The sequence below is a fragment of the Zalophus californianus genome, chromosome 1 (genome assembly GCF_009762305.2).
Source record: "Zalophus californianus isolate mZalCal1 chromosome 1, mZalCal1.pri.v2, whole genome shotgun sequence".
Lineage (NCBI taxonomy): Eukaryota > Metazoa > Chordata > Mammalia > Carnivora > Otariidae > Zalophus > Zalophus californianus.
In genome coordinates this window covers 30,492,847-30,519,610 of record NC_045595.1, presented here as the reverse complement: position 1 = coordinate 30,519,610, position 26,764 = coordinate 30,492,847, and the positions used below count along the sequence as shown (strand labels likewise).

General features: G+C 39.0%; 1 protein-coding gene across 1 annotated transcript in view; it reads left to right on the top strand.

Annotated features, from left to right (window-relative positions):
• Window positions 1–26,764, top strand: part of CADPS (calcium dependent secretion activator) — a 476,365-nt gene that overhangs the window by 95,450 nt on the left and 354,151 nt on the right. Inside the window, exon 2 of the mRNA XM_035728423.1 lies at window positions 18,663–18,776. Within this exon, the coding sequence (XP_035584316.1) occupies window positions 18,663–18,776 (114 nt within the window). The remainder of the gene's footprint in view (window positions 1–18,662; window positions 18,777–26,764) is intronic.

Sequence of the window (26,764 nt, the reverse complement as noted above, 5' to 3'; positions counted from 1 at the left end):
GTAAGCAGAAACTGAGCGAAAGCTGGGGAAAGATTATGTATGGTGACAAGTGCAGTGCCCTGTCTGACTTCTTCCAAGGGCCTCTTATTTTTCATCCAAACACTTTGTAAACAAATTAAGGGAGCTAACTAGTGAGGAAAGGTATTGCATCCTCTGCCCTTCCATTATCTGAGAGCTGATTGTGTGTGGTATGCCCCATGTCATTCAAGTGAGCCTTGAGGGACTCCTGACCTAGTTGAGCAGCCGTGCCTTTAATAAAACTGCCAAAATAAGTTATGGAATTTCTTATACAACTGTGAGACTCCCTCAAAGACACAGTGAAGTTTACTGGAGTTTTATTATTTAGAGCACAACTTGGATGGTAGTGACCAGAGAGAAGGGTGACTTTGTGATGATGACCATGTTGATGAGAGCACCTCACACTTGGGTACACCTACTATGTTCCAAGGGGAGAACTACAACTGTGTACGTTTTCTCATTTAGTATTTACAACAATCCTGATTGAGATACTATTAATATACCTATTTTATAGACAAAGTGAGGCTTAGAGAGGCTGGGTTTTTGTCCATAGGCCACATGTCTAGTGGGCAATAGATCCAGAATTCAAACTCAAACTGATTTCAAAATGAAGACCCTTAATCACTATATCCATGGTCTTCAAACATTTTTTAACACATGCCCATCAGTAAAACATTTTGAGGATACTCCTTGTATTTATTTCTTGATAACTAATTCTATACTAGTATACTATGTACATAATAAAAATATATATATAAGGAATAAATTAAGAAGGATAAAACAAAGATGAAATAGTGATTGATGTTGTTATATTTATTAATGGAACAAAGTATTTTTGATCCCATGAAAAGATAATTATAATTAATGTTTTGGTGACAGTAATATGTTTAAATATGCTTCAGTATTTTTGGAAATTTTTGTTCAGTGTGTTTGGATTGGTAACTCAAAGGCCCAGTTCTGAGTTTTTTTTCCGTTACTTGGTCTTACCTAGCAAAGATTCTTCAAAAAGATCCTTAGATCCAAATGGGAAAATGGGCATCATTGGCTGCACATTTGAAATCAAGATATCCATGTTTCAGTTATATATACCAATTATGCAAGGATTTTTGTTGAAATCCAGTTAGTAAATTGATGTCTTTCCCAATGCCAGTCTTTTATTCTTCAACAAATGTTCTATCTTCATATTTTTAAAAAGCTTGTTTAAAACTTAACAGAAACTGTTATTTCAAAACCTCTGGAAACTGATTAATCATGTTTATAAAATTGTTTCCAATATTTTAAAGAGATTTTCATAGGTACATCAAGTATATGGATACATCCTGGCAGCACACCATAAAAGAATCATTTCTAAAACAGTTTCTGCTTTCAAATTGCTTTCTTCAGAACATCAGTTTTTAAGAGTTTATCTTTATGTTCTAGATGCTTGGTTTTTATATGTCTTGCTAATTGTGATGGCTTCATATAATTAGCTAATGTCTCATGACAGTATGCATAGAGCATGTTTCAGTGTTGATGATTATCCATATATCAAATATTTTTCCTCACAATTTTAAATGGGGAGGGCTGGTGGCTTGATAAATTTGAGGAGCTGATCTTTGTTTTTACCTTATAATATGGCTGAGGAGGAGTAAGGGTGGAAGTGTTGATTCTGCCATTTTTCTACTCACTATGCCAGTCCTGTTATCATCAGCTTAACTACCCCAGACAGGGATGTGTGGTGGGAAGTCGATGGGTCTTTAAGGCATCACATTTGCATTCTTTGTATGGGTTCTGTTAGTTTGAGGAGTGCCCAGAGATCTTACTATTAAGAACTGGGTGAACTGCATTATGAACTGTAGTTCTATAAGAAGGCGACTTTGGTATCAACCAAAGAAATTGCTGGATGGGAAAAGCCAGGCTTAAGGTGTGTGACATTCAAAATCCAGTTTTTTTAATGTTTGAAGTACAGTAAAATCACATGAAACTCATGGTGTTAGGAGGTTGAGACTCAGCACTATCATGGTGGGGAAGTTAAATTGCTACAAATAACCCTGGTCACTGATATTCCCTGCCCTCACCCCAACCATCACTACCACCAGAGTGAGATCACTTGCTATCTTTAAAAAAACTATTTCTAAATTATACAAATAGCAAATGTATATTCAAGTAGAGAGGGTAGTGTAATGAACCCTCATGTACTCATCCAGCTTATTAATTGTCACTTCATGGCTAATCTATAGTCCTCATGCCTCCCTACTGAATTATTTTGAAGCATATCCCAGACACAACATCATTACATCTATAAATATTTAAGTATGAATTTCTAAAATATAAGGACCTGGTTATTTTGTTTGTTTTAATTGATAAAATACATCGGTAAGTTTCATTAACTATTGATTATAAAAAGTTATTTTTGTTATTATGTGTAAGATAACATCTCTCAGAAGACACTTTCGATTTAAAGAGTTGAAATGTGGGGAGAAAAAACAAGTTCTGGAATTAACAAAATGATATAAATTACATAGGAATTAATCTGACAGAAGATATGTAAAACTTTTATGAAAAAAAACCCATGAAATATTTCAGGACATAAAATATGAACTGAATAAGCAGGGACATACTGAGTTCTAAATGAAAAAGCTACATGTTTGATTATTAATATAGTGAATTGTATTGATTCATTTTCAAATGTTAAATCACCCTTCCATCCTGGGAAAAACCCTACTTGGTCATGATGTATTATCCTCCGATATATATATTATTTGAATTGATTTATTAAAATGCTCTAAGTGGTTTGTGTCAATAGCTGTGAGGGATGTTGGCCTTCTTTTTCTTCTATTTTCTTTGCCCCATATTTATATTAGGGTAATGCTGGCTTCATACAATGAGTTGGGAAGTATAATATCTTCTGTTTTCCGAATTTTTTTTACCACCTGTGTTTTTTCTTAAATGTTTGGCAAAATTTACCAGTGAAGCCATCTGGCCCTGGAATTTTCTTTGTGGGAAGGTTTTAAATTAGGAACTAAATTTCTTTGTTAGATATAAAGCTATTTAGATAATTTAATTCTCTTTCGCTGACCATTTGTATTTTAGTAGTCTTTGAAGGAATTTATTCATTTAATATAAATTGGCAAATTTATTAACAAATCCTCAGGTTTTTCCTTCCTGCAGATTCGCTGCTCTTACATGTTTGGCAGCAGACCACTCAGTGGAAAAGGGCTGGAGGTTTTGTTGGCTGTGAGCCCTCAGGGCAGTAAACATACTGCCGACAGACTGAGAGTTCAGCCCTTGGTTGTGGCTCCTAGTTATCAGTCTCGTGAATACATTAGTGTATGTCCTCTCACCCCCAGGAAAACACGTCTCCTGCATCTCAAGTTTTCCTGTCCGATGGGTCTCATTCACATTAGCAGCCAGAATCATAGCTCATGAAGCAGATTGGACCCTGATAAGCATCAGCCCAACTTTCTCTTTTTATACATGTGGAAACTGAGTCCTATAGACAAAAATCAGGACTAACACTTAGCACTGAACTGCCAAGTTCTATGGTAAGTCCTTATATATTGTCAAAGTATATTTTTCCAGAACCTAAGAACATGACTCACATGTAAATACACAATGAACATTTATCAAAGATTTATTTAACTCCCTATTGAAAGTACCAACAAGATGGAAAAGCTGGTTCAAAGAGCATTAGAGGATGAGAGATTTATTCAGTCAGCCAGTAAGGAAGTGCTAAAATAAGTTTACTAAGTTATATTCAAAATTGATTAGTGTCCTATAGATCAATAAAGCTGTGTAACTTTGAAGGTTATCTTTTTCAAACAGACAAAGATATCATTTGCAGCTTACCATATTCTACAAATTAATCTCTGACTGCACAGAGTCTGGGTCCTAATGAATAGAAACAAATAAATCAAACAAACTTGGAATTCTCCTGAACATGAGGTGACCTCTGGGTAGATTTGGTTGACAGTGCCCTATGTGACTAAAACAACAACAACAACAAAAAGTGATACAGTCATCTTTTTACCTTTATTTCCAAGTTTTAGATAATTTTCCTTAATAAATTATCTAATTTAATCTCTGAGAACCCAAAATGTAAGCATCAGTATCTCTGCTTGAAGACCCGCAAACTGAGGAATTACAGCTCAAAGTCACAGAGCTCAAAGGTGGTGGAGGAGGGACGAGCACATGGTCATCTTCATTCCCCACCTAGACTTGTAAAAAAATATCCAGCTGTATTTTATGATATGTTCATTTATCTAACAAATACTGAATATGTAGCTTCTATGTATCAGGCACTCTGCTAGTGCAGAAAATTCAGTAGTGAGCGGGACAGACTCACTTCCAGCCCTTAGGTAAGGCACATCATAGTAGGGAAGATGCACATTCGACCAATAAATACAGGTGGTGAGAATTGCAATTTTAAAAGATCCATAGATGTACAGAGCTTTATCTTGATGTTCAGAGACAGCTTCCTGGAGAAGATGACCTTTTACTTGAGTTTAATATTAAAATTGGAGTGGGTGCTGGGAGGTAAAGCAATACAGGTATGTGCTAAAGCTCTGCATTGAGACCGTTTGTCCCTGAATCAATATTTCCCAGTTACTTGATTCAAATAAGAACTCCAGATTTTAAAGAAGTGAGGTGAATTTTCTTGGAGTTTCAACTTAAATTATTCCCAGTCATGAATTATATGGTGATAAAGATGAAGAGGGTTGGGAGAAATGAGGAGAAAAGAGGGCAGCTTTTCAGTGGTGTGCTTGAACTAGGTCTCAAGACAGCATTTTACATTTCGGGAAAGTTTTGAGCCAGATAATGTCACATTGGTAGCCTGAGATCCATCATGGTGGAAATATTTACATCATGGAAACCATCAAATGTTACAAATCAGCGTTCTTCTCCCCCTCACATAGAGCTCTGGTTGTTAGAACTTTACTAGCACATCAGGGGCAGCTTTCCCAGGAGGAAATGCAAAGCCAGAGGTTTATTTAACATTAGAATTAACTGCTCCCTGTCTCTGCTGATTATACATTTCTAAGATTGGAAAATGCCTCTGTAGAATAAAGTACCATAAACTCTGTATGCAAGGGGCCACATACTCCAACTCTTAGTTCAATGATGAATCCCTTCTAAACAGCCAAATGCTCTCAGTAACAAGAATCTCTGAATCAAAGGCAACCTAGTCCCTTTTCCAGAAGTTCCAAATAATAGAAAGTCTGTCCTCATGTTGACCCTAAATCAGCTTTCCTGTACTTTCTATCTAATGCTAGCTTAGTCTTCTGGAACAGCATAGAAAAATCTAGTCTCTATTTCCCATGAAGTTGAGGACTATTCAATCCATGTACAAGAGACTAGGAAAATGCCTTTAATCCTATATAAAAATACACCATACTTCAGTTCATTCAGGAAGTAGTATTTCTTGCAGGGGCTCGCAACTTTGGCTGTGCCTCAGAGGTGTTCGTGAAGTTTCTAAACTTGTGCGCACTTGGGTCTCTGCCCCCAGACATTCTGAGTGAGTGGGGTTGCTGGTATCAATATTTTCTACAGGCTTCGTGGGCAATACTGATACAAAGGCTGAGCCCCCAAATTTATTGGGTTTCTTGGCTGCTATCGACTCGAGGCTCAGTGATTTAAAAAAAGAAGATTCCGAGGTGCCTGGGTGGCTCAGTCAGTTAGGCATCTAACTCTTGATCTCAGCTCAGGTCTTGATCTCAGAGTCATGAGTTTCAGCCCTGCATTGTTGAGCCCACTTAAAAAAAGGGGGGGCTCCTCTCTTTAACAGTTTGGTGAGAAGAACAGACATAAGACTCCATGCTTTACATTAATATTTATAATCTAATAAATGCCAAGAGGCAGGGGATGAAGGAATTCAGAGAAAGGGTGTCTAACTCAGTGACTGGGGGGAGCCATCAGAGGGAGGTGGGCTTCCGCATTTTGATAGACAGGTAAGGCTTAGCCAAGTGAAGAAAGTGAAGGGAAAAGGAAAGGTCTTTAAGTGACATTCTTAGCCCCCCAAAATGAAGGCATAAGTGGAATTGTGAAGAATTGCAGGAAAATGAAAATCAAATTATTGTGAACCAACCATAGGGGCAATATTCTAGATACAACATAAAAACATATTGATCTCTGATTGCAGACAGATATTACAAGAGATAAAAAAGGAAGTTTCTTCAAAGAGATTTCAGTAATATTCCATGCAGTCTACCTAAGTGCTTACCAAGGCATGAAATAAACACCGCTTGTATCTTGATAGGACAAGTCGTCTGACTCAACTTGAAGTTCAGCCTCTTGGCTGCTTCCAAAAGGAACGGAAACTATGTCTCTGTCAGATGCAGTAGGGGTAATTAAATCACTAATGCCTTTAAAATATCAGGAACACAAAATCTCATGGGAAGGAACTGAGTCAATGATCAATATCATTTTAATAAGCCAGAACTCATTTGTGGGTGCAGAAAGTTCCCTGAAACCTCTGCACAACCCAGGTAGTTTACCTTGCCATGAGATGCGGGAACTTAAAAACACTGACGGCTTGTTATGCTTTTCTGCTTCTGAATTGCAGGACAAGCGTTAGTGGCAGGATTTTCTGTTCTCCGTTGTGCAGGCTTAGGTCTGCATTGTATGTGCTATTATATTTGGGTTCCTTTATAGAAAATTTGATTCCGTGTGTGTGTGTGTGTGTGTGTGTTTAATTAATATGTTTTATTTTTTGAAGTTTTAGGTTTACAGAAAAATTGAGTGGAAAGTGCAGAGAGTTCCCATATATTCGGTATCCCCCCTCCCCACAACACAGTCTCCCCTGTTATTAGCATCTTTCATGACTGTGCTGCATTTGTTACAAGTGATGAGCTTGTGGTGGTACATCACTATTATTTAAAGTCCATCGTTTCCATTACTTAGAGTTTATGCTTGTGTTTTTAGTATTTCCCAGTTGCAGAGCACATTCTGACTTTGTCCCATTTTTTCTCTCTGGAATTCTGGGTCATGAATGGAGATTGTCAGAACCAGTTAAGGTCTCCACATCCCTCCAAACATTCCAGCAGCCTGAAGAATGCCTGCCAATCAATCGTACCGTTTCTCGCTGTTCATGACCGACAGAGCAAGGTTCTTATCTAAATCAGTTTCGGTGAAGCTCCCAGTTTCAGTTTGTGAGGTGTTACATTAGAGAATCTTCCATAACCTATTCATTGACTGCATTTAGATTTTTTCAACTTCTTTTCTGGAGATAGTTGCTACTGATAAGTTCACTATTAAACCTCATAAGACTCAGAATAGTGTCTGGTGATTTGGTGATTTCATATGCTGTGCTAGAATGCTTTTAGTCTGGGTCCAGCCAAATGGAACTATCTGCTGTTTCATTTGCAATAGGTTGTTGCGACTTTATTTTTGGACAGCTCTTGTGCATGCTCGATGCTTATACTGAGAGCACCCTCTAATCTTCTTTCTTCTCGTTCTTCTTGTTCTTATTCTTTTTATTCTTCTAGTCAGCAGATTCTGAATTATAAATTGACAAAAGAAATTCTTATCGTGTCCCCACAATAAGGCCCCACACTTTCTCATCTGTCTTTCTCGACTCTCCCATCCTAGAATCCCTGTCTCCTCTCTTCTCCCACTCGCCCTGCCGCTTCTTCTTCTCCTGACTTCTCAACCAACTGAGATTCTAGACCCTTCAAAATCTTCCTCTCCTCAGATTATCACAGCCTGCGGGAAACATGGTCCTGATTCTGCAATGAACCTGAGAACTCATTACTGTTCCCTGATCCTGCCTGCTTTCAAATCCTCGCACTCCCTTGCATCAAACACTTCCGTGGTTTCCCATCCTGCTCAGAATGAAACCCAGACTCCGCACTTGGACATACAAGGCCCTGCACCTACCTCTCAAGGATCCAATTATACCACTCTCTGCCTGGCCAGCTACCTTGCAGCATTAATAGCTGGTCAGGTTCATTGATTCATCCATTCACACTGGTTCTCAGAGTGTGGTCTGTAAACCCCTGGGGTGATATTCCCAATCATACTAAGACATTACTTCCTTTTTCCCCAACTGTATTGACATTTGCACTAAAGATGCAAAAGTAGTAGTGAGTAAAACCTCTGGTGTCTTGTGCAAACCAAGGTGGTGGTGCCGGACCACACTCATCATTGTCCTCCTCATAGCCCTGAGCTCACTGTTCGAAAACCGTCCCTGAATACTCTTCATGATAAAGCTGTAGAAATTAGCTGTGTTAAATTTTGACCCAGAGTGCACATTCTTTTAATACTTTGTAGAATGAAATGGTAAATATACATCAAGCACTCCGCTGTATAACAAGGGGCAGGCAGTGGTTGTCTTATGGAAACGGACTTGTGTTATTGAGTTGTCAAACCGAACTAGTCTTTTTTTTTTTCCTTAACGGAAAAATTTTACTTGAAAGAACAACTGACAGACAAACAAAAAGGTTATTCAAACTTAGGCATTTCCCAGATGTTTTCTGGAAAATAAATGAAGGGAGCCTGTAAGGGAGCCTGTTAACTTCAAGAAAAACAGCTAACAGTATTTTCTGCCAATGATAAAATTTGAGCTTTCAATCCACCACTATAAGCTTGACAGTTTTCCAACCCCCAAAGACTTTTCTTGTGATGCCAGTGGTGATTTTTAAGTGATATGATATTTTACATGTTGTGTAATGAAATATGTCAATATTTGGAATATTTGCATAATTCAATGAACTAATATTTTCCATATGACCAATGTATGGTATTTAAACAAAACATGCATGGGTAAAAGAGTCTTTCAAAAAGCAAGAAAGACCAGTGAATTTTAAGGTAATAGTTCATTCCTATGGTTTCCAATTTCATACTCCAACTAACCCTTAAGAAAATATCACTGGTTGAGCATTGGTATCATATCAAAGAAGATTCTCCACATCTAACTGAACGCTTATTAAAATATGTCTCCCTTTTCCAGCAACATATCTGTGGGAAGCCAGTTTTTTTTTCACATATTTCAACCAAAACAGCATATCACAACAGATTGAATGCAGAAACAGAGATGAGATTCCAATAGCCTTCTATTAATCTCTGAAGGAGATTTGCCAATACTATGAAATTGTGACATTTCATTTCACTAATATTTGTTTTGGAAAATATAGTTATTTTCATAAAAGTGGATTGTTTAGATTAAATGAGTAATGAATTTATTTCTAACGAATTAATAAATACTTTAAACTTCCCAGTTTTAACATCTATTACGGTACATATCAATAGACATAACTTGTATAAACAGAAGCTCTTTGTAGTCTTTAGTAAATTTTAAGAGTGTAAAGAGACTTGAAACCAAAATATTTGAGACCTGCTGCCACTAAAACACTTCTTAATGAGGTCTCTGGGCCTAAAACTCCATGTTTGACCATCTGTCAGAAGAATCTAGGTGAATGTTGCCCAAGTGTCTCCAAATTAGAAGAGTATATTGTTGTTGTTGTTGTTGTTTTAAATTACATGTATTTTGTTCTGTGGCAGGACATGTGAGCCAACTTTCAGATGATCTTCGGTGTGTGTAGGGATCTCTTGCTCCTGTTCTTTTCCCCATCTCTATCCGTTTTCTCCTCTCATCCCATCTCTAATCCAACTGTTATCCTGACTTCGTTTCTAGATTCAGTTTTCTTAATTTTTTTTCTTCTTCTACTAAATAATTTTTTTCTGAGAGAATCCCAGCATAGCCAATGTTTCATGTTGTTTACAAGGCCACTTTCCTTTCGGTCATAGAACCCTCTGTTGTTTCTTTCTTTCTTTTTTTTTTTTAAGATTTTATTTATTTATTTGAAAGAGGATGAGAGAGAGAGAGAGCACATGAGGGGGGGAGGGTCAGAGGGAGAAGCAGACTCCCTGCTGGGCAGGGAGCCCGATGTGGGACTCGATCCTGGGACTCCAGGATCATGACCTGAGCCAAAGGCAGTCGCTTAACCAACTGAGCCACCCAGGCGTCCCCCCTCTGTTGTTTCTTTTCCGAACAAATTGGTCTTTAGGAATAACCTGGCTAGTGGGTCTCTTTATTACTTAATGAATTAAAAATTCAGAGTTAGTTTTTAAAAAGCAGTAACTAACTTAAAGATATTCAGTGGCTGCTAGTCTAAAAAAATTTTTTTTAAATGAGCAAGAACTTTTGTAGTAGATTTTAAATTCTTTTCTAAAGAAGCGCTTCCTAAAATGTGGTAGATGTATGCAAGGTGATAGTACCTATCTATTTTAACTATAGCTAGCACATAAAGCCTATGATTTCACAGATATTATTCCTTAGAACAAGTTTCAGTTAAAAAAAATGAAGTGACTTGCAATATATTCAAGGCAAAATATAAAGTAAATCGAAGTCTGGTTGGTATATGGAGAGGGTGTTACTTGAATGGCTGAATTTGGGGAAACCATGTTGCAAAGAGAAGTCCCAGGTTATAGCTTATTATTTATAACCTCTCCCATCTTTAGTATTTTTGCCCCTTCAACTTTCACTGCAGAATTAATCAGTGATAGTTTCCCATGATGAAGACTTTCAGATGGATTTTTTTTTACTCAAGCCAAATGAATGAAACTCACTTAAAACACCTTTTTCAGAATATATTATGCAAATGTCCATAATATAGAAGGTGAAGAGAATTTTATGTAAATAAATTTTTACATAAATAAATTTTTGCCCCTTCAACTTTCACTGCAGAATTAATCAGTGATAGTTTCCCATGATGAAGACTTTCAGATGGATTTTTTTTTACTCAAGCCAAATGAATGAAACTCACTTAAAACACCTTTTTCAGAATATATTATGCAAATGTCCATAATATAGAAGGTGAAGAGAATTTTATGTAAATAAGTAAATACTTGGTTAGGATGATACAACTTCTAGATTTCCTAGACTCAAGACTTCATTTAGGCCAGACAGTATTTTAATCTAGTTGTAGGAAGAGGATATTTTATTTTTAATAAAATTAATGGACCAGTATATATTTAAATTTTTGATAAGCTTTAAAGAAAGAAAATTAAATAAGCGTTGCTCTTAACTCTCTAGGCTAAGTTTGGTTTTCAAAGCACTTGTTGACTTAACGTTCCTATCAGCTTTCTATAATGAAGTAGCGTTTTAAAAACTACTTTTCTCCCAAATAATGATTTCTTCCTTAAAAAGAAAAAGCACACAGAGAAAGACAAATACCATATGATCTCACTTATATGTAGAATCTTAAAAAAAAAAAAGAACAAACAAAAAGCAGAAACAGACCCACAAAGAGAACAAACTGATGGTTGCCAGAGGGAGGTGGACTACAGGGATGGGCAAAATGGGTGAAGGGGAGTGAAAGGTACAAGCTTCCAGTTATGGAATGAATAAGTTGGGGGAAAATGTACAGCATAGGGAATATAGTCAATGGTATTGTAATAGTGTTGTATGGTGATAGATGGGAGCTACACTTGGGGTGAGCACAGCATCAGATACCGTGTTATTGAATCAGTATGTTATACACTTGGAACTAAAATAACATAGTATGTGAACTATACTTCAATTTTTTAAAAAAGGAAAAGCATAGCTCATGTTATTAGATTGTAATATACAATACCGACCTTATACGTTAGAGATGGATTTCAGTTATGGGTATAACAGGAACATCTCCTTATACCCAAAACAACTTCCTACTATCTATTGCCTATGCTTAGAATGCTACCATTTTAGATCCATTCTTTTAGGGTAAATATTGCTTCTCCCTCTTTTATAATACGGTTGCTGCTGTGATGGGAGGCATAGTAAGCGATACACACGTTAGTATGAATACTTTCTTCTATGCCTAGAGAAAGCTCCAGGTAGCTATTGGGAAAGCCTTTGGGTGCAAGTAGAAGGAAACACAGTGATTTGAACTAAAAAAAAAATGACGCATTTTTTCTTGCATCATAAGAAGGGCAGAGATAGGTGTTTACAAACATTTGCTCAACCCCTCAAAAGCGTAAGGGCCAACATCTCTACGATGCTCTTGGCCCAAGGAAAGGGTTATATCAGCAGCAGTTTCCTTTTTATAAGGATTTTATTCAAAAACTTTTCCAGAAGATCCCCAGTAGCTGTCTGCCCCTGTTGCATGTCTACCTATAGCTGGAAGGGAGATGGGAAAAGAGTATTTGGCTTTTCAGCCTCTCAAATGGAAGGAGGACCAAGGAGGAGGGGACGAAGAATACCAGCAGAAATTTCAGAAGAAATTTCAAAATATTGAATAAACAAAGGGGAAAAAAGCATTGAAGAAGATAAAAGATCAATGAAAGGAAAAAGGCAAAACCACATCATAACAATAATACTTCTTGTCATTGTTTTTATTAATCAAATCCTGATTCTATGCCAGGTACTATGCTATCTGCCTTACATACGTGATCTCACCCGGTCCTCACAAAAGCCCTGTAGGGTAGATAAGATCTCCTATTTACCAAAGAGAAAACCAAAGTTAACTACTTGCCCAAAGACTTGTGTTAAAGCCAGGATTCGGCCTGTGCTTGCCCTGATTTTGGCACTGCCTCTCCCGAGACCAGCCCCTAGGACATGCGGTTTCTCTTCCGGTTATTTCCCAGGTCGTGCTTCTCCAGAATGTTCAGTACATTACAAACTGCCTGAAATGCAGTGAGAATTTTCAGGCCCTGCTTAATGAGGTGGACTGAGCCCAGAGTGCTGGACTAGTGCCAGCAGAACGTGCTGCAGCTCTTTCCTCTGAAATAATCACCTTTCATCTTTTCAGGATTTCTGCTCTTGGAACTCATTACTTCAATTCTGAATTCTGATCTGATGCACACGTGGCTTCTATACATACTGAGTGCTTTTAGATGGATTTCTATTTTAGGAGCGTTCTCTTTGTAAGTGGCCCATAGAAGCCTGTTTGTCTATTTAGAATTGTCCTGTCAGCTACTCGGGACCAATTATTTCAGTGTGTTCATGCAAGGTCACCTTCAGTGTTCAATCCTATCTAGGTCGGTTAACTGTAAACCAGACATAAATCCACAGATTAGTTTTTAGACTGGCTATTTATGTGACCTCCTAAGTGAGATTTTCATTCACTCATAGAGTCCTCAAAAGGATGCTAAGGAATCAAAGATGAATATGTGATCCCTGACTACAGTGTAAGGAAACTGAGAGCTAAGATTGTGCCTTGGTCATTTCCTATCTCCAGAGCCTAACATGGTACCTGGTATACATTAAACACTTGATAAGTTCAAGTTGCATTCATTCAACAAATATTTGGTTAGAGCCCATTATGTGCTAGGCACTAGAAGCACAGCAGTAAACAAGATAGATGTGGGTCTTGTATACATGAAACTTGTGTTCTTATGGGGAGAGAGGTAATGAAAAGCAAGCACAATTTTAAAATAAAGAAATAAGGTCCAAATGTCCCTCAACAGGAGAGTAGATAAATAGTGGTAGAGTCATAAGATGGAATACTTAGCAATGAGGATGAACAAACTATTGATACCCTCAACCACATGGCAGAATCTCATAGTGCATGACTGCACTGACATCAAGTTCAAAACCAGGCAAAACTCATCTATGATGGTAGAAGTCAGGCTGGTGGTCAGCTTTGGAGAGGGGCAATGATATGGGGGACATGCCAGGAGCTTCTGGGTTCCAGGTAATGTTCTTTATTTTGATAGGAGAGTTGGTTCTATTAGAAAGTTCACTTTGCAAAGATTTCTCAGGCTCTGTGCTTATGACATGTATTTTTCCATATGCATGTTATAATTCAACTAAATAAGCATATCTTCAACAAGTTAAATACTGACTGTGATAATGGCTGTAAGGGCATTGCATGGGGCCCAGGTCACTCTGTTAGACATTAGCTCTGGGGAGTACTACTGTAGATAGGGTGGTCAGGGAAGATTTTCCTGTGAGATGCTTAGGTAGGCTGAGCCCTAAGGGTGAGTAGGTGGCAGCCATGGGGAGATCAGGGGAAGAGCATCCCAGGCAGGGGGAATGGCAAATGCAAAGGCTCTAGGGGAAGAAACACTGGGGCACACTTGAGAAAGAGAACAGAGGCCAGTGTGGCTAAAGCAGAGTAAGTGGAGAGCAGAGTGAGACAAAACAAAGCTAACATTAGACAGAGGCTACATCATGCGGGGCCTCAAGGCCATTTAGTTTATGGTCTGCTCTGTATCATTTGACTCTTCTTTTGTGCCAGGCAGTGTGCTAAGATCCTTAGGCACATCCTCCCATGTTCTTTTTATCTTTCCAGCAACGCTGGGAGTAGGTCTTAAAATCCCTATTTTATACATGAAGAACTAAGGCCTGGGGAAATTCGTTGGCCCAAGGTTACCCTTGAAAATGAGTATTGTCACTAGGATTTGAATCCACATCTCATTGGCCCCAAGGCTGTGTTCTCATCTCCTGACTCCTGACCCTGCCTCTGAGCACTGACATCTAAATAAACTTCTACATGTACCCTTAGGACTGTGAATAAAATCATGAGGAAGTAGCCAGCTCTACCCAGGGAGTTCTGGGAAGGAGCATGTGGGCTGGATTTTGAATACACATCTGGAATTTTCCCACAGGCATGCTTTCTTGAGGGAACAGAATGTGTAAAGCCTCAAAGCTGAGGATTCATCACCATAGCAGCTCCTGTTTACTGGTCCTTCGTGCTGTGCCAGGTTCTGCAGTGAATATTTCACTTATTTCCAGTTAATTTTCACAACAGTCCTGTGAGGTCAGCATTGGCCCTGTTTTACAGATGAAAAACAGAGGTGTAGAGAGGTCAGTCATTTGCCCAGTGAGACACAGTGAGTGGGGTGACTCAGTAGATGCTTTGCTTATTTAATTAGGGGTGAGAAAAATAGTGAACGTGGACTGGCAGGTGTCGAAACCCAGACATAAGCATAGCTCTGCCTCTGGAATCTGTGCCCCTAACTCTCCAACTGAGAGCTTGAGGTGTTCGGGGAAGTGGGGGGTGTTTTGTAGGGCTTCTCGATGGATGTTCTCCGAATTTGACCGACATTAATGTTCCTGAGGGCCTTCTCCTTTTAAGCATTTTATAATACTGTTTTTTCCTCTCCATCTAGACTGTGAGGCCCCTGAGGACAATCCCTAATTTCTTTGGACTCCCGGTTGCCTTGTGCCTCTCTCCCTGTAAGATCAAAGGTTAGGTTGCTTTGTTGTCCACTGAAACCTCAGGGCATTGGGTAGGGCCAGGCAGGTAACAGATGCTCTGTAAATGTTCCTTGAAAAACTGAGCACTCTGCTTACTTAACAAAGGTTAGAGTGATAATGGATTTGGCTTAGGTCAGCAATCAATCGTCACCATTCAGATGGTGTGTGCTTACTTTTATTTCAATTACTTGAGATTTAAGGCAAAAGCAAGGTGTGTTGGTGGCCACTCCCTCTCCTGCTCCATTACCTCACCCCGTCCCACCCCCAAAATCATGCAGAGTTGGTATTGACCTAGTGTTGGAAAGAATTCTGAATGTAAATTCTGTGAGATGCCTTGGTTGGTACTACGCTGTGAGGATTTGTGACTTAGGCCAGTTGAAGCTGGCCTTCTTCAAAGAAATTTATGTTATGGCGCCATTTTTATGAGAAAATCAACTGGTGCCTAATAATTCAGTTGAAATGTTTTCAAATGCATACAAATAACTATGATTTTACTGTTTAACTTCAGCAATACCAGTATCTCTGGGTCAGACCAGGAAAGCCTACGTGGCTTAGCAATGGGATCATTCCGTGCTCTAGGCCTGGCTGTCCAATGCAGTAGCACCAGCCACATGTGTCTGTTGGACACTGGCAGGGTGGTGATTCTGAATTGAAATATACTGTGGGTGTAAAATAACACCAGATTTCAAAGATACAGTACAATGTTAAGTGTACTGTTAAGAATGAATGTTAAATGTCTCATTAGTCATTTATGTAATAATTATATGTTGAAATAATATTTTTGACATATTGACTTCAACAAAGTATATTAATATTTATTTCCCTTGTTTCTTTTTACTTTTTAAAATGTGACTTCCAGAAAATGTAAAATTATGCATGTGGCTAACCTTGGACAAGGGTGCTCTAGAACGTGACAAATACCAATCTGATAAAAACCTACCTCTTTTATATCTGCCCCTGACTTCACTAGTCCTACTTTTCCCAAAGTTACAAAATTAGCTAAAGCACCTCACCTCCCATCTCTGTCCATTCTCAGAACTCTACTTTGTTTCCTGATTGAGTCAAAACTCGAGCCAGTCTTCAGTTTCCTATAGTTCTTAACATTATTATTTCCTAGCAGGACTGGTATTGATTCTAATGATGAAAGCACTTTAAATGTATATAGAAACTCATAATTTTTAAAAAGAACCCATATTATGTTATCAAATAGCTATAAGTATGCCAAGGCAGTAATTAGAATTATCACCATTTTCCAAGCGAGAAACCTGAGGATGGTATCACATTTCTTTATTTAAACCCAGCCTTATTCCAGAAGGGCTTTTAACCCTCTGGCCAATTCAGAGAATGTAAGTGGCTTTTTCAAGATGGCAGAATGGTTGATAGAACTGGGACCGGAATGATCTTCTCACTCTTTCTTCTACAGCAGTCGTTCTCAGACACAGCATCCCGTGATTAGTTTATAAGGTGTAAGTTTTTATAAATAATAATAAAAAAGCAAAGTTTTTAGCTGACTTTCCTTTTATATAAATTAGAACAGATTAAAGGATATTCAAAAATAATTTCTCTTGCATACACTGCACTCATTTATTCAACAAGAGCTTATGGAGTGCCTGTCTTACATAAAGCACTAACCTGGCCCTGGGGAAACATCGATGAGCAAATAACAAGAGAGACATATCATCTAACAGATTTAATCATAAGTAACAAGTAGTTAGAAGAAAGGGCTGTGGAATCTACTCCTTAACAACTTTCAAGTATACAATACAGTACTGTTCATTATAGTCACCATGCTGTCCATTAGATCCTCAGAGCTTACATCTTAGAGTTGGAAGTTTGTATGCTTTGTTCAGCATCTCCCCATTTCCCCCACCCCTCAGGCCTTTGCAGCTATCATTCTACTCTCTATTTCTATTAGTTCAACATTTTTTAGAATCCACATATAAGTGAGAACATACAGTATTTGTTTTTCTCTAACTTATTTCATTTAGCATAATACCTTTTAGGTCCATCCATGTTGTCACAAATGGCAGGATTTCTTTTTTTTTTTTTTATGGCTGAATAATAATCAAGCGTGTGTGTGTGTGTGTGTGTGTGTGCGTGCGTGCGTGCATGTGTATCACCTTTTCTGTATCCACTCATCCATCGATGGTCACTTAGGTTGTTTCCGTGTCTCAGCTATTGTGAATAATGCTGCACTGAACATAGGGGTGGCGCTATTTCTTTCAGGTAGTGTTTCCCTTTCCTTGAGATACATACCCCGAAGTGGAATTGCTGGATCATATAGTACTTCTATTTTTAATTTTTTGAGGAAACTCCATACTGTTTTCCCTAGTGGCTGCACCAATTTACATTCCTACCAAGAGTATGGAACAAGGGTTCCACTTTCTCTCTCCATTTGCATTTCCCTGAGAAGTGATGTTGAATATCCTTTCATGGCCTATTGGCCATATGTATGTCTTCTTTGGAAAAATGTCTACTCAAGTCCTCTGCCCATTTTTTATTGGATTTTTTTTTTTTTTTGCTATTATATGAGTTCCTTATATATTTTGGGTATTAACCCCTTATCAGGTAAAAGGTTTACAAATACTTTCTCCCATTCCATAAATTGCCTTCTCATTTTGCTGCTTGTTTCTTTTGCTGTGCAGTAGGTTATTATAGAGATGTAGTCCCACTTGTCGGTTTTTGTTGTTGTGGCTTGAGCTTTTGATGTCGTATCCAAAAATTCATTGCCAAGACCTATGTCAATGAGGTTTTCCCCTGTTTTCCTCTAACAGTTTTACAGTTTGGGGTCTTACATTTAAGTCTTTAATTCACTTAAGTTAATTTTTGTGAGTGGTATAAGATAGGGGTCCAATTTCATTCTATTGCATGTGAATACCCAGTTTTTCCAACATCATTTATAGAGTAGTGTATCCTTTCCCCTTTGAATATCTTGGCGCCCTTGTCAAATAACATTGCCTGTATATTCATGGGTCTATTTCTGGGTGACTGTTTTTATGCTAATACCATACTGTTTTGATGACTAGAACTTTATAAAGCAGGATATTTCAGATGACCTGAGGGGCCTGTGCAATGATGTGTTAAACGACCATCTCTCACGAAAAAACCAAAAATTAACCAAGAAAAACACCTGACTTGTAGCACTTGCCAATTTCCATGGTGTAAATACTCTTATCCTGACTGATACCTAGCTTCCAATAAGATATCACCGAATGTAGAGTTGGGAAGTAGTATATGGTAGCACCCGTTATATATCATTTCTGCCTTACAAATACAATAGATGTTAGTAACTTCAAAAGCACAGGTAATGCTAAAATAATCAGGAAGCAATGAATTTTGAGTATGTGTTACCTTTATTTTCAATATCATTTATTTAACTGTAATTTATACTATTTTTTAGTAAACTCGTGAAAATGTAACCATCAGCTCCCACACGCCCAAACAAGTCAGCTCTAGCACACCAATGGGCCTGTCATCTTCCATGGAATCACGATCCTTGTCTGGAACAAGTCTTCACTGTTCCCTCTTCCTCTGTTCCTTACAGATCAGCAAACAGCAGCTGCAGACAGTCAAGGACCGGTTTCAGGCTTTCCTCAATGGGGAAACCCAGATCGTGGCTGATGAAGCCTTCATGAATGCTGTCCAGAGTTACTATGAGGTAAGACTCACCATGCAGAAGAATGTCAAGACTGCTCAAGTCTGAAGCCCAGAATTTCCAGACTACTGTTCAGTGGAAACAGCAGCCTTGGCCTCCTATAGGACCATCCCTCCCAAGGCAAAAGGGTTGATGACTGGTTACAATTTTAAGAAATAACAGCATTTTGTGTGGAGAAAACTAAAATCGAAGCCACTAGTTTACCAACTAAACAAGACATTATATGCAAAACACTCAGCACATTGCCTACTTTATGTATGATTTCTTGTTTAATCTGTACAACAGTCTCATGAGTTAGGCCCTGATATTATTTCCATTTTACCAGTAAAGCAACTGAGGCTCAGAGAGGTTAGGTACTCCAAGTCACACAGCCACAAGCTAAGATTTGAACTGAGTTGGGAGCTTTCCCCTAGCAACCGTACCCTTTGTAAAGGAGGTTAACATCTCCTAAGATGGTGCCTTCACTAGCTTCCTTGTTCTTTCTATTAAAATGGTGCTGTGAGTTATTTTCTATAAGTTAGAACACCATCCAAAGTATAGTACTCTTCTCAAGAGAAAATCTGTAAGTGAGACAATATATCCTGAATATATATCACAAGTGAATTTTCACCTCTAGACCTCAGAGGTTTATTTATCAGTAAAGTGATTTTGGAATTAGTATATTTAAATTTTATAATTATTCTTCCATAATGTGCACATTGGCTATTGTTTATACATTATCAATGAGGTGGATATGCCATACCTTCTTTTGGGTCATGGTAACCTGATGTGCATATTTTTAAAAATTTATTATATGGTCATTAAAAGACATTTTACTTTATATTAATCTTTTTTTCATGTGAACCAGATATTCTCTGTATTTGGAGTCCTATGCCCCAAATGTTATACCCATTGTCAAGGCTAGATTAAAACCACTAGAAACCAACCCCCACTCATTGAAAAACTTGTGGCATCCTGCCATATGCAATTCAAAGTAATAACAATAAACTAAAGTAAGTGTAAGGGAATCCAACAAACTCTGATTTTTTTTCCCATAGGATCACTTCACTGATTTTCTTACTTTTTTCCTTTCTGTTTTTAATTATTAGGTAGCAAATTATCTCAAAACAAAAAGATTGGTGCTCCCGCTTCAAAGATGCTCCAAACACATGCTTCTGCGCATTGGGCACTTCAATCCTTGATGGACGCTTTAAAAATGTTAGTTGATTGATTCAGTAAAACTCTCCTTCCCACTTGCTGAAGTACTTGGCTCTTTTCACAGAGAGAGTAGAGCAAGACTGTAATTAGATCTTGTGCAAATATTATTGACTGGTTTGCTAATTAGTGCTTAATAGTAAACAGCCTTTGTCTCTATGATGTTTGCTATGTCCAGCCGCAGACTCATTTTACACGTTTTCTCAATGAAATTTCTATTTGGGTTTGTTTTAGAAGTCTGGTTTATTTTTATATTTGTCAAATTTAAGCTTTTTGTTTTCATTTTACAAATAGTATTGATATTGTCAATAAGTGTCAAACTTACTTGTTTATCAGATGTGGTACAATATTTCATTTGAATTTAACAGAAAGTGGAAATGAGATTCAGAACCATGATGACGGTATGGCAATGAATAACTTGAATATATATATATATTTTTTAAAGATTTTATTTATTTATTTGAGAGAGAGAGAATGAGAGATAGAGAGCACGAGAGGGAAGAGGGTCAGAGGGAGAAGCAGACTCCCTGCTGAGCAGGGAGCCCAATGCGGGACTCGATCCCAGGACTCCAGGATCATGACCTGAGCCGAAGGCAGTCGATTAACCATCTGAGCCACCCAGGCGCCCTTGAATATATTTAACTGAAGATTTTGTTGAGAAACCGCCAGGGAATGAAATTAATTCTCCCCCTTTTTTCAAGTTCTAAAGCCAGTTCAGACCAGGCAGAACCTCACCAATAATTCTCCATGTTTGGAGTTATTCATCAGTTTATAAATTTGTAGATTGCACATCTTAATTAGAAAGCTCATTTGACTAATGACATAAATTAAAAGAAAGTGCCATTTCTATCTATTAATTAACTTTGAAAATTAATAGTCATCAATGTGCTAATGAGTCTCTGGAAATTACCATTATATCTATAGTGATCTTGATATTTTTTTCTACAGTGGCTAGTTTATTTGAAAGAGCCTCTTTTTAGTTTGGTGAGAATACAGACATTGTGAAATCACTGAGTAGTTAATATTAAGATTTGAGTAACAGGAAATAATGTGTGGTATAAATTATTTACTGTATTCATTAGTAAACTGTAGATTCTTGGGATGCATGTTCCTGGGAAATCTAATCCTCTGAAGCAAAGGTCCCCAATCAAAGGATCAAGAGTAACACTTTCCTTGGGAAAGCTCCAAGTTTGTTACTCCTTTTCTCCCTCTCACTTCACTCTTGGGCAGTGGAGAAGCTAGGGTTTCTTTCTCTACCCTCCTCTAGGATCCGATTGCTTCCCTGTCAATATCTGTCTTGGTCAAGACTCTTTGGATTACAAGTGGCAGACACCTAGGTCAAACTGGCTTAAGTAAAAAATGAGATTTATTTGCTCAAGCAACTTAAAAGGCCAGGAATAGACCTGGTTTTAGCTGTGGCTGGATTCAGAGACTCCAAAGATGCCAGCAGGATGGGTATCTTTCTCCCCACACCCCAGCTTTGTTCTTCCCTGTGTTAGCTTTATTCTTGGGCTGGTTTTCTGCATGTGGAGGATCCTGGCAACTTCAGGCCATGCCCTACCAGCTTAGCAACCGCAGGAGTGAAGAGAATACCTCTTTGCGGAGAGTCCCAGAAAGAGGCCTCAGGTCACTTGGTTAGGCTGACATGGGTCATGTGTCCCTTCTGGAGTCAATCACAATGGATGGAGGGTGAACTAGACCAGGGGATCATTGCTAGGAGAGATAACACCTCTGGAGGCTGTGAGCAGGTGCAACCACACTAGAACCATCTATAGTGAAAGTACAGTGACTTTTCATTGAGAAATGAGGGTGCTTTTTACCAGAAGGGGGAATGTATGCTTGGCAGGCAAAACCAATGGATATCCTTCTAAATACATGTTCAATCTCTCTCTCTCTCTCTCTCCCTCTCTCTCTCTCTCTCTCTCTCTCTCACACACACACACACACACACACACACACACACACACACACACATTCCACCCCACCATACCACACCTTCACATTCCAGTTTGCTAATGGTAATGATTTTTTTTAAAGATTTTATTTATTTATTTGACAGAGAGAGACACAGAGAGAGAGGGAACACAAGCAGGGGGAGTGGGAGAGGGAGAAGCAGCCTTCCGGCGGAGCAGGGAGGCTGAAGTGAGGCTCAATCCCAGGACCCTGGGATCATGACCTGAGCTGAAGGCAGACGCTTAACAAATGAGCCACCCAGGTGCCCCGGTAATGATATTTTTTGAAAAACAACTTTTCCTCAAAAAGTTTGGAGAGGACTATACTAGAAAAAGTGGTTTCAGGCATTGGCTTTGTTTTGCCAAAGCAATAATGTTTTTTCAACACCCTAGAGTGGTAAAGAAAAATTTTTTAGGAAAAAGGAGTAGGTAGCTCTGTTCTTTCTCCATCTGTACCCATCCAGCCCATCTGAACCCCACTGGCCAGCATTAGCTTCAAAGCCACTTGGGCCTGGGACTTGAGCTGGGCCAGGGTAAGGGAGACCAGTGTTCTCTCTGGCTCTGAGAGCATGAAAGCTTATTTTATCCTTTCCTGGTGGCCCTGATCACCAAAGCCGATCAAGCAGGACAGCAGATTAATCCTTTAATCTCTTGCATCCTGGCTTTGAGGGCTGGGCACTGAAGTGGGTGCTCTGAGATCTGGGAGATCTGACTGAGTGATTCTGTCCCGTTCCCACAGGTGTGGGAGACATCAGAGAGCTCGCCCATTTCTATGGGGCCCCCACACCTTCCCTAACTCTCAGTGCCTTTGACAAATGTCTAAAACATAAGCCCTCCCATCCTGCATTCTCACCCTCACTCCCCATCTCCCTGCTTTGTTCTGGTTCCTTTGCATGCTGGTCCTGGTGTCAGAGAAAAGAGGTGGATGGAAAAGATTTATAAAACCTCTCACTCGGAGCCTGCCTGGAAGGAAACATGGGGGTTTGGTGGGAAGTGGGGAGGTAGAATGAGGCAGAAGATGTACACACACCGTTTTAGAATGCTTCTGCTGATGTCTGGGCTTCAGCCAGTGACACTGCTCTGATTGAGTTTGGATTTATTTTGTTCTTAGCTAATCTCTAACAAAGGCCAGGTTGGTTTTTTTCAAACTAACTTTGACTGCTGTTATAAAACAGAATTTTGTATTTGCTAGCAGCAAAAACTGATGGACTGGTTAAATTAAGCCCTAATAATAATAATTAATAATAATAATAGCAACAACAACAGCACAACAACAGCACAACAACAATAAAAGGTATCAAAGGATATAACCAAACTACAGAAAAAAAAGGGAAACCGAACAGCTTGACCTCAGGAAGTCAGGCGGCAGGATATAGCAGACACCCCATCGCTGGTATGACTCTCCTCCAACCCTGTTCCATTCTTGTGCCATCCTACTCTGAATCTGACTAGCTGACCTCAGGTTACAAGCCACCATGGCTAAGGAAGGACATACTCCCATGCCTGACAGTCCCACTGAGACTGTGCACAGTGGCAAAGACACTCTCAGGCTGAGGCACCGTGATAGAGACGGGAAGGATCTTTGGCAGGCATAAACTGCAGGTGTCCTCAGCACTCGATGACAGTGTATTCAGGCTTTATGATTGACTTTTTTTTTTTTAAATCTCATTAAAGTAGAAGTCAGGTCATATCTGGCTATTTCTCTGAAATGAAGCTATGTCTTTTCCAATAAGCAAAACCACTATAACTCCCCAGTGGCCTTAGAACAGATGTCTCCCTAGGAGAGGAGTAACCATCCATGGTAAAGATATTTATTCTCATGGGGAAAGTGGAGCAAGGAAGGGGGCAGCAGAGGTCAGAGTGGTTTAGGAGTGGTTTAGGAGGTTTAGGAGGATGTGTCATGTCTGCAGGAGGTGGGGTTGAATTCTAGCTCTACTGTGCACTGGCTGTGGGACCTCAGCCAAGGCTGAGCCTCGGTTACTTTATCTGTACTAGGACATTCCTGCATAATTGTTGTCAGGATTAAATTACACACACACACACACACACACACACACAACCTCACCCTAAATCTGGCACCTGGAAAGGGCCATCATAAATATAATAAGTTTAGAGGGGGAGGATGGTGGTCAGTATACATCTGCTGCATAGAAGTAATAGGAGAGAGTTGAAAATTAATAGATCAATCCACTCCCTAGTTTCAGGGCCTGGGTGTGGGGTAGGGGAGGTACAAGGTCGAGCCTGGGGGCCAGGGTACAGAACTAGGAAATGGATGGAACTGCTTTTGCTGCTAACCTACCACCACCTACTCCTTCTGAAGTCCCAGATCTGCTTCTAAAATTTGCCCCAGGGTCCTTTACTTTTGGTGAAAGGTATCTTTCAGATCCAAAGGTGCATTTTATTTTAGAAACTGACATGCTCCTTGTCTCAGTGAAGGTAAAATTTGTAATTTTTCCATTTGGGAGAGGTGTTTTAAGTGATTATAAAGTAAAACATAACATAAAATTATAAATATGTACGACAGAAATTATAAATTATAAAATTATAAAAATGATGTGGAAAAGAATCTAAAGCAAGTGGTTAGAAAACCACCTGTAATCCCATCACCCTAGACAACCATTAAATGTGGGTATGTATCTTTTCAGGTATCTTTAATGTGTCTATAAAGATAGCTGTTTGATTTCCAAATTAAGATTATCAGGAAAATAACTACAAAATATTACTAACCCACTTGTTTCATTTAGCACAGTGGGTTTCAATTTTTTCCCTACCTCTGCACAGTCACACTTAGGACATATTCTCATCAGTTTCATTACCTGTACCGTTCTTAATCCAGTGTCCTGCTCTCATCCCCCAGCTTCACTTTACCTCTACCATTGGAATTATCTGCCTTGACAGTCTATCAGGACATCTTTTGATGCTAATGAGAAAATATTATCTTTTTTCATGGCTGCATGATATTCTATTTAAAAATAACTGCTAACTTTTATTACATTCAGTAGTAAATATAATAGGCACCTTTACAGACACTATGCTCACCAATTTTTTTATTTAAATTCATTTAGCCAACTTGTAGTACATCGTTAGTTTTAGATGTAGTGTTCAAGAATTTATCAGTTGTGTGCAACACCCAGTGCTCATCACATCACGTGCCCTCCTTAAGGCCCATCCACCAATTATCCCATCCCCCCACCTACCTCCCCTCCAGCAACCCTCAGTTTCTTTCCTATAATTAAGAGTCTCTCGTGGTTTTGCTCCCTCTCTGATGACCTCCCATTCAGTTTTCCCTCCCTTCCCCTACAGTCCTCTGCCCTGTTTTTTATATTCCACATATGAGTGAAACCGTATAATTGTCTTTCTCTGACTGACCTATTTAGCTCAGCATAATACCCTCCAGTTCCATCCACATTGATCTAAATGGTAAGTATTCATCCTTTCTGATGTCCTAGTAATATTCCATTGTATATATGTATGCCACATCTTCCGTTCATCTGTCAATGGACATCTCAGCTCTTTCCACAGTTTGGCTATTGTGGACATTGCTGCTATGACTACTGGGGTGCAGGTGGGGTAGCTCTATTTTTAACTTCTGGAGGAACCTCCGGACTGTTTTCCAGAGTGGCTGCACCAGCTTGCATTCCCACCAACGGTGTAGGAGTTTTCCCCTTTCTCCACATCCTCACCAACATCTGTCGTTTCCTGACTTATTAATTTTAACCATTCTGACTGGTATAAGGTGGTATCTTATTGTGGTTTTGATTGGCATTTCCCTGATGCCAAGTGATGTGGAACATTTTTTCATGTGTCTGTTGGCCATTTGTAATGTCTTTTTTGGAGAAATGCCTGTTCCTGTCTTCTGCCTATTTCTTGACTGGATTATTTGTTTTTTGTGTGCTGAGTTTGATAAGTTCTTTATAGATCTTGGATACTAGCCCTTTATCTGATATGTCATTTGTAAATATCTTCTCCTATTCCATAGGTTGGGAGTTTTAGTTTTGTTGGCTGTTTCCTTTGCTGTGCAAGGACTTTTTATCTTGATGAAGTCCCAATAGTTCATTTTTTGCTTTTGTTTCCCTTGGTTTAGAGACGTGTCTAGCAAGAAGCTACTGCAGCCAAGATCACAGAGGTTGCTGCCTGCGTTCTCCACTAGGATTTTGAGGGATTCCTGGCTCTCACTTAGGTCTTTCATCCATTTTGAGTTTATCTTTGTGTATGGTGTAAGAAAATGGTCCAGTTTCATTCTTCTACATGTGGCTGTCCAATTTTCCCAGTGCCATTTATATGCTCACCAATTGATATGCATTGTGTCTGAATCCTCATCCAAATCCTACATGGGAGGGTTGTTAGGATTCCCATTTGAAAGATGGGGCAGCCAAAGCACAGGAAGATAAAGTAACTTGCTCAGGTAACAAAGCCAGCTACTGGTAGAGTTGGGACTTGAACTCTGGGCTGTCCGATGTAGCATTCATTAGTAGCAACCAAGTTGTTGTGGGTGTTTTTAAACCTTATTTACTCTAACATCTAGGTATTTTTCTCATTTATGTTGGAATGACATGCTTTTATAGAGCAGAAAAGGATCAGAAAGTAGGAGCTGGGCCAGCTTTCCCTTGTACCCTGTACAGTCCTTAAGGGCTGATGTTCACCTGTGTTCCTAAAACAACCTTGAGGTTGCTTGGCTCTGGCAATGGAGGGAAGGACTGATGGATGAGGTCAAGTCACTGAATTGACTGCCCTTCACCATTCTGTATTTATTTGTTTATCTTCCATCTCCAATTATGACCTGTCTGGGAAGTTGGCAGAGGAGCAGGAAGGATTTATGGATGTGCCACATAGAACTGTGCCTGG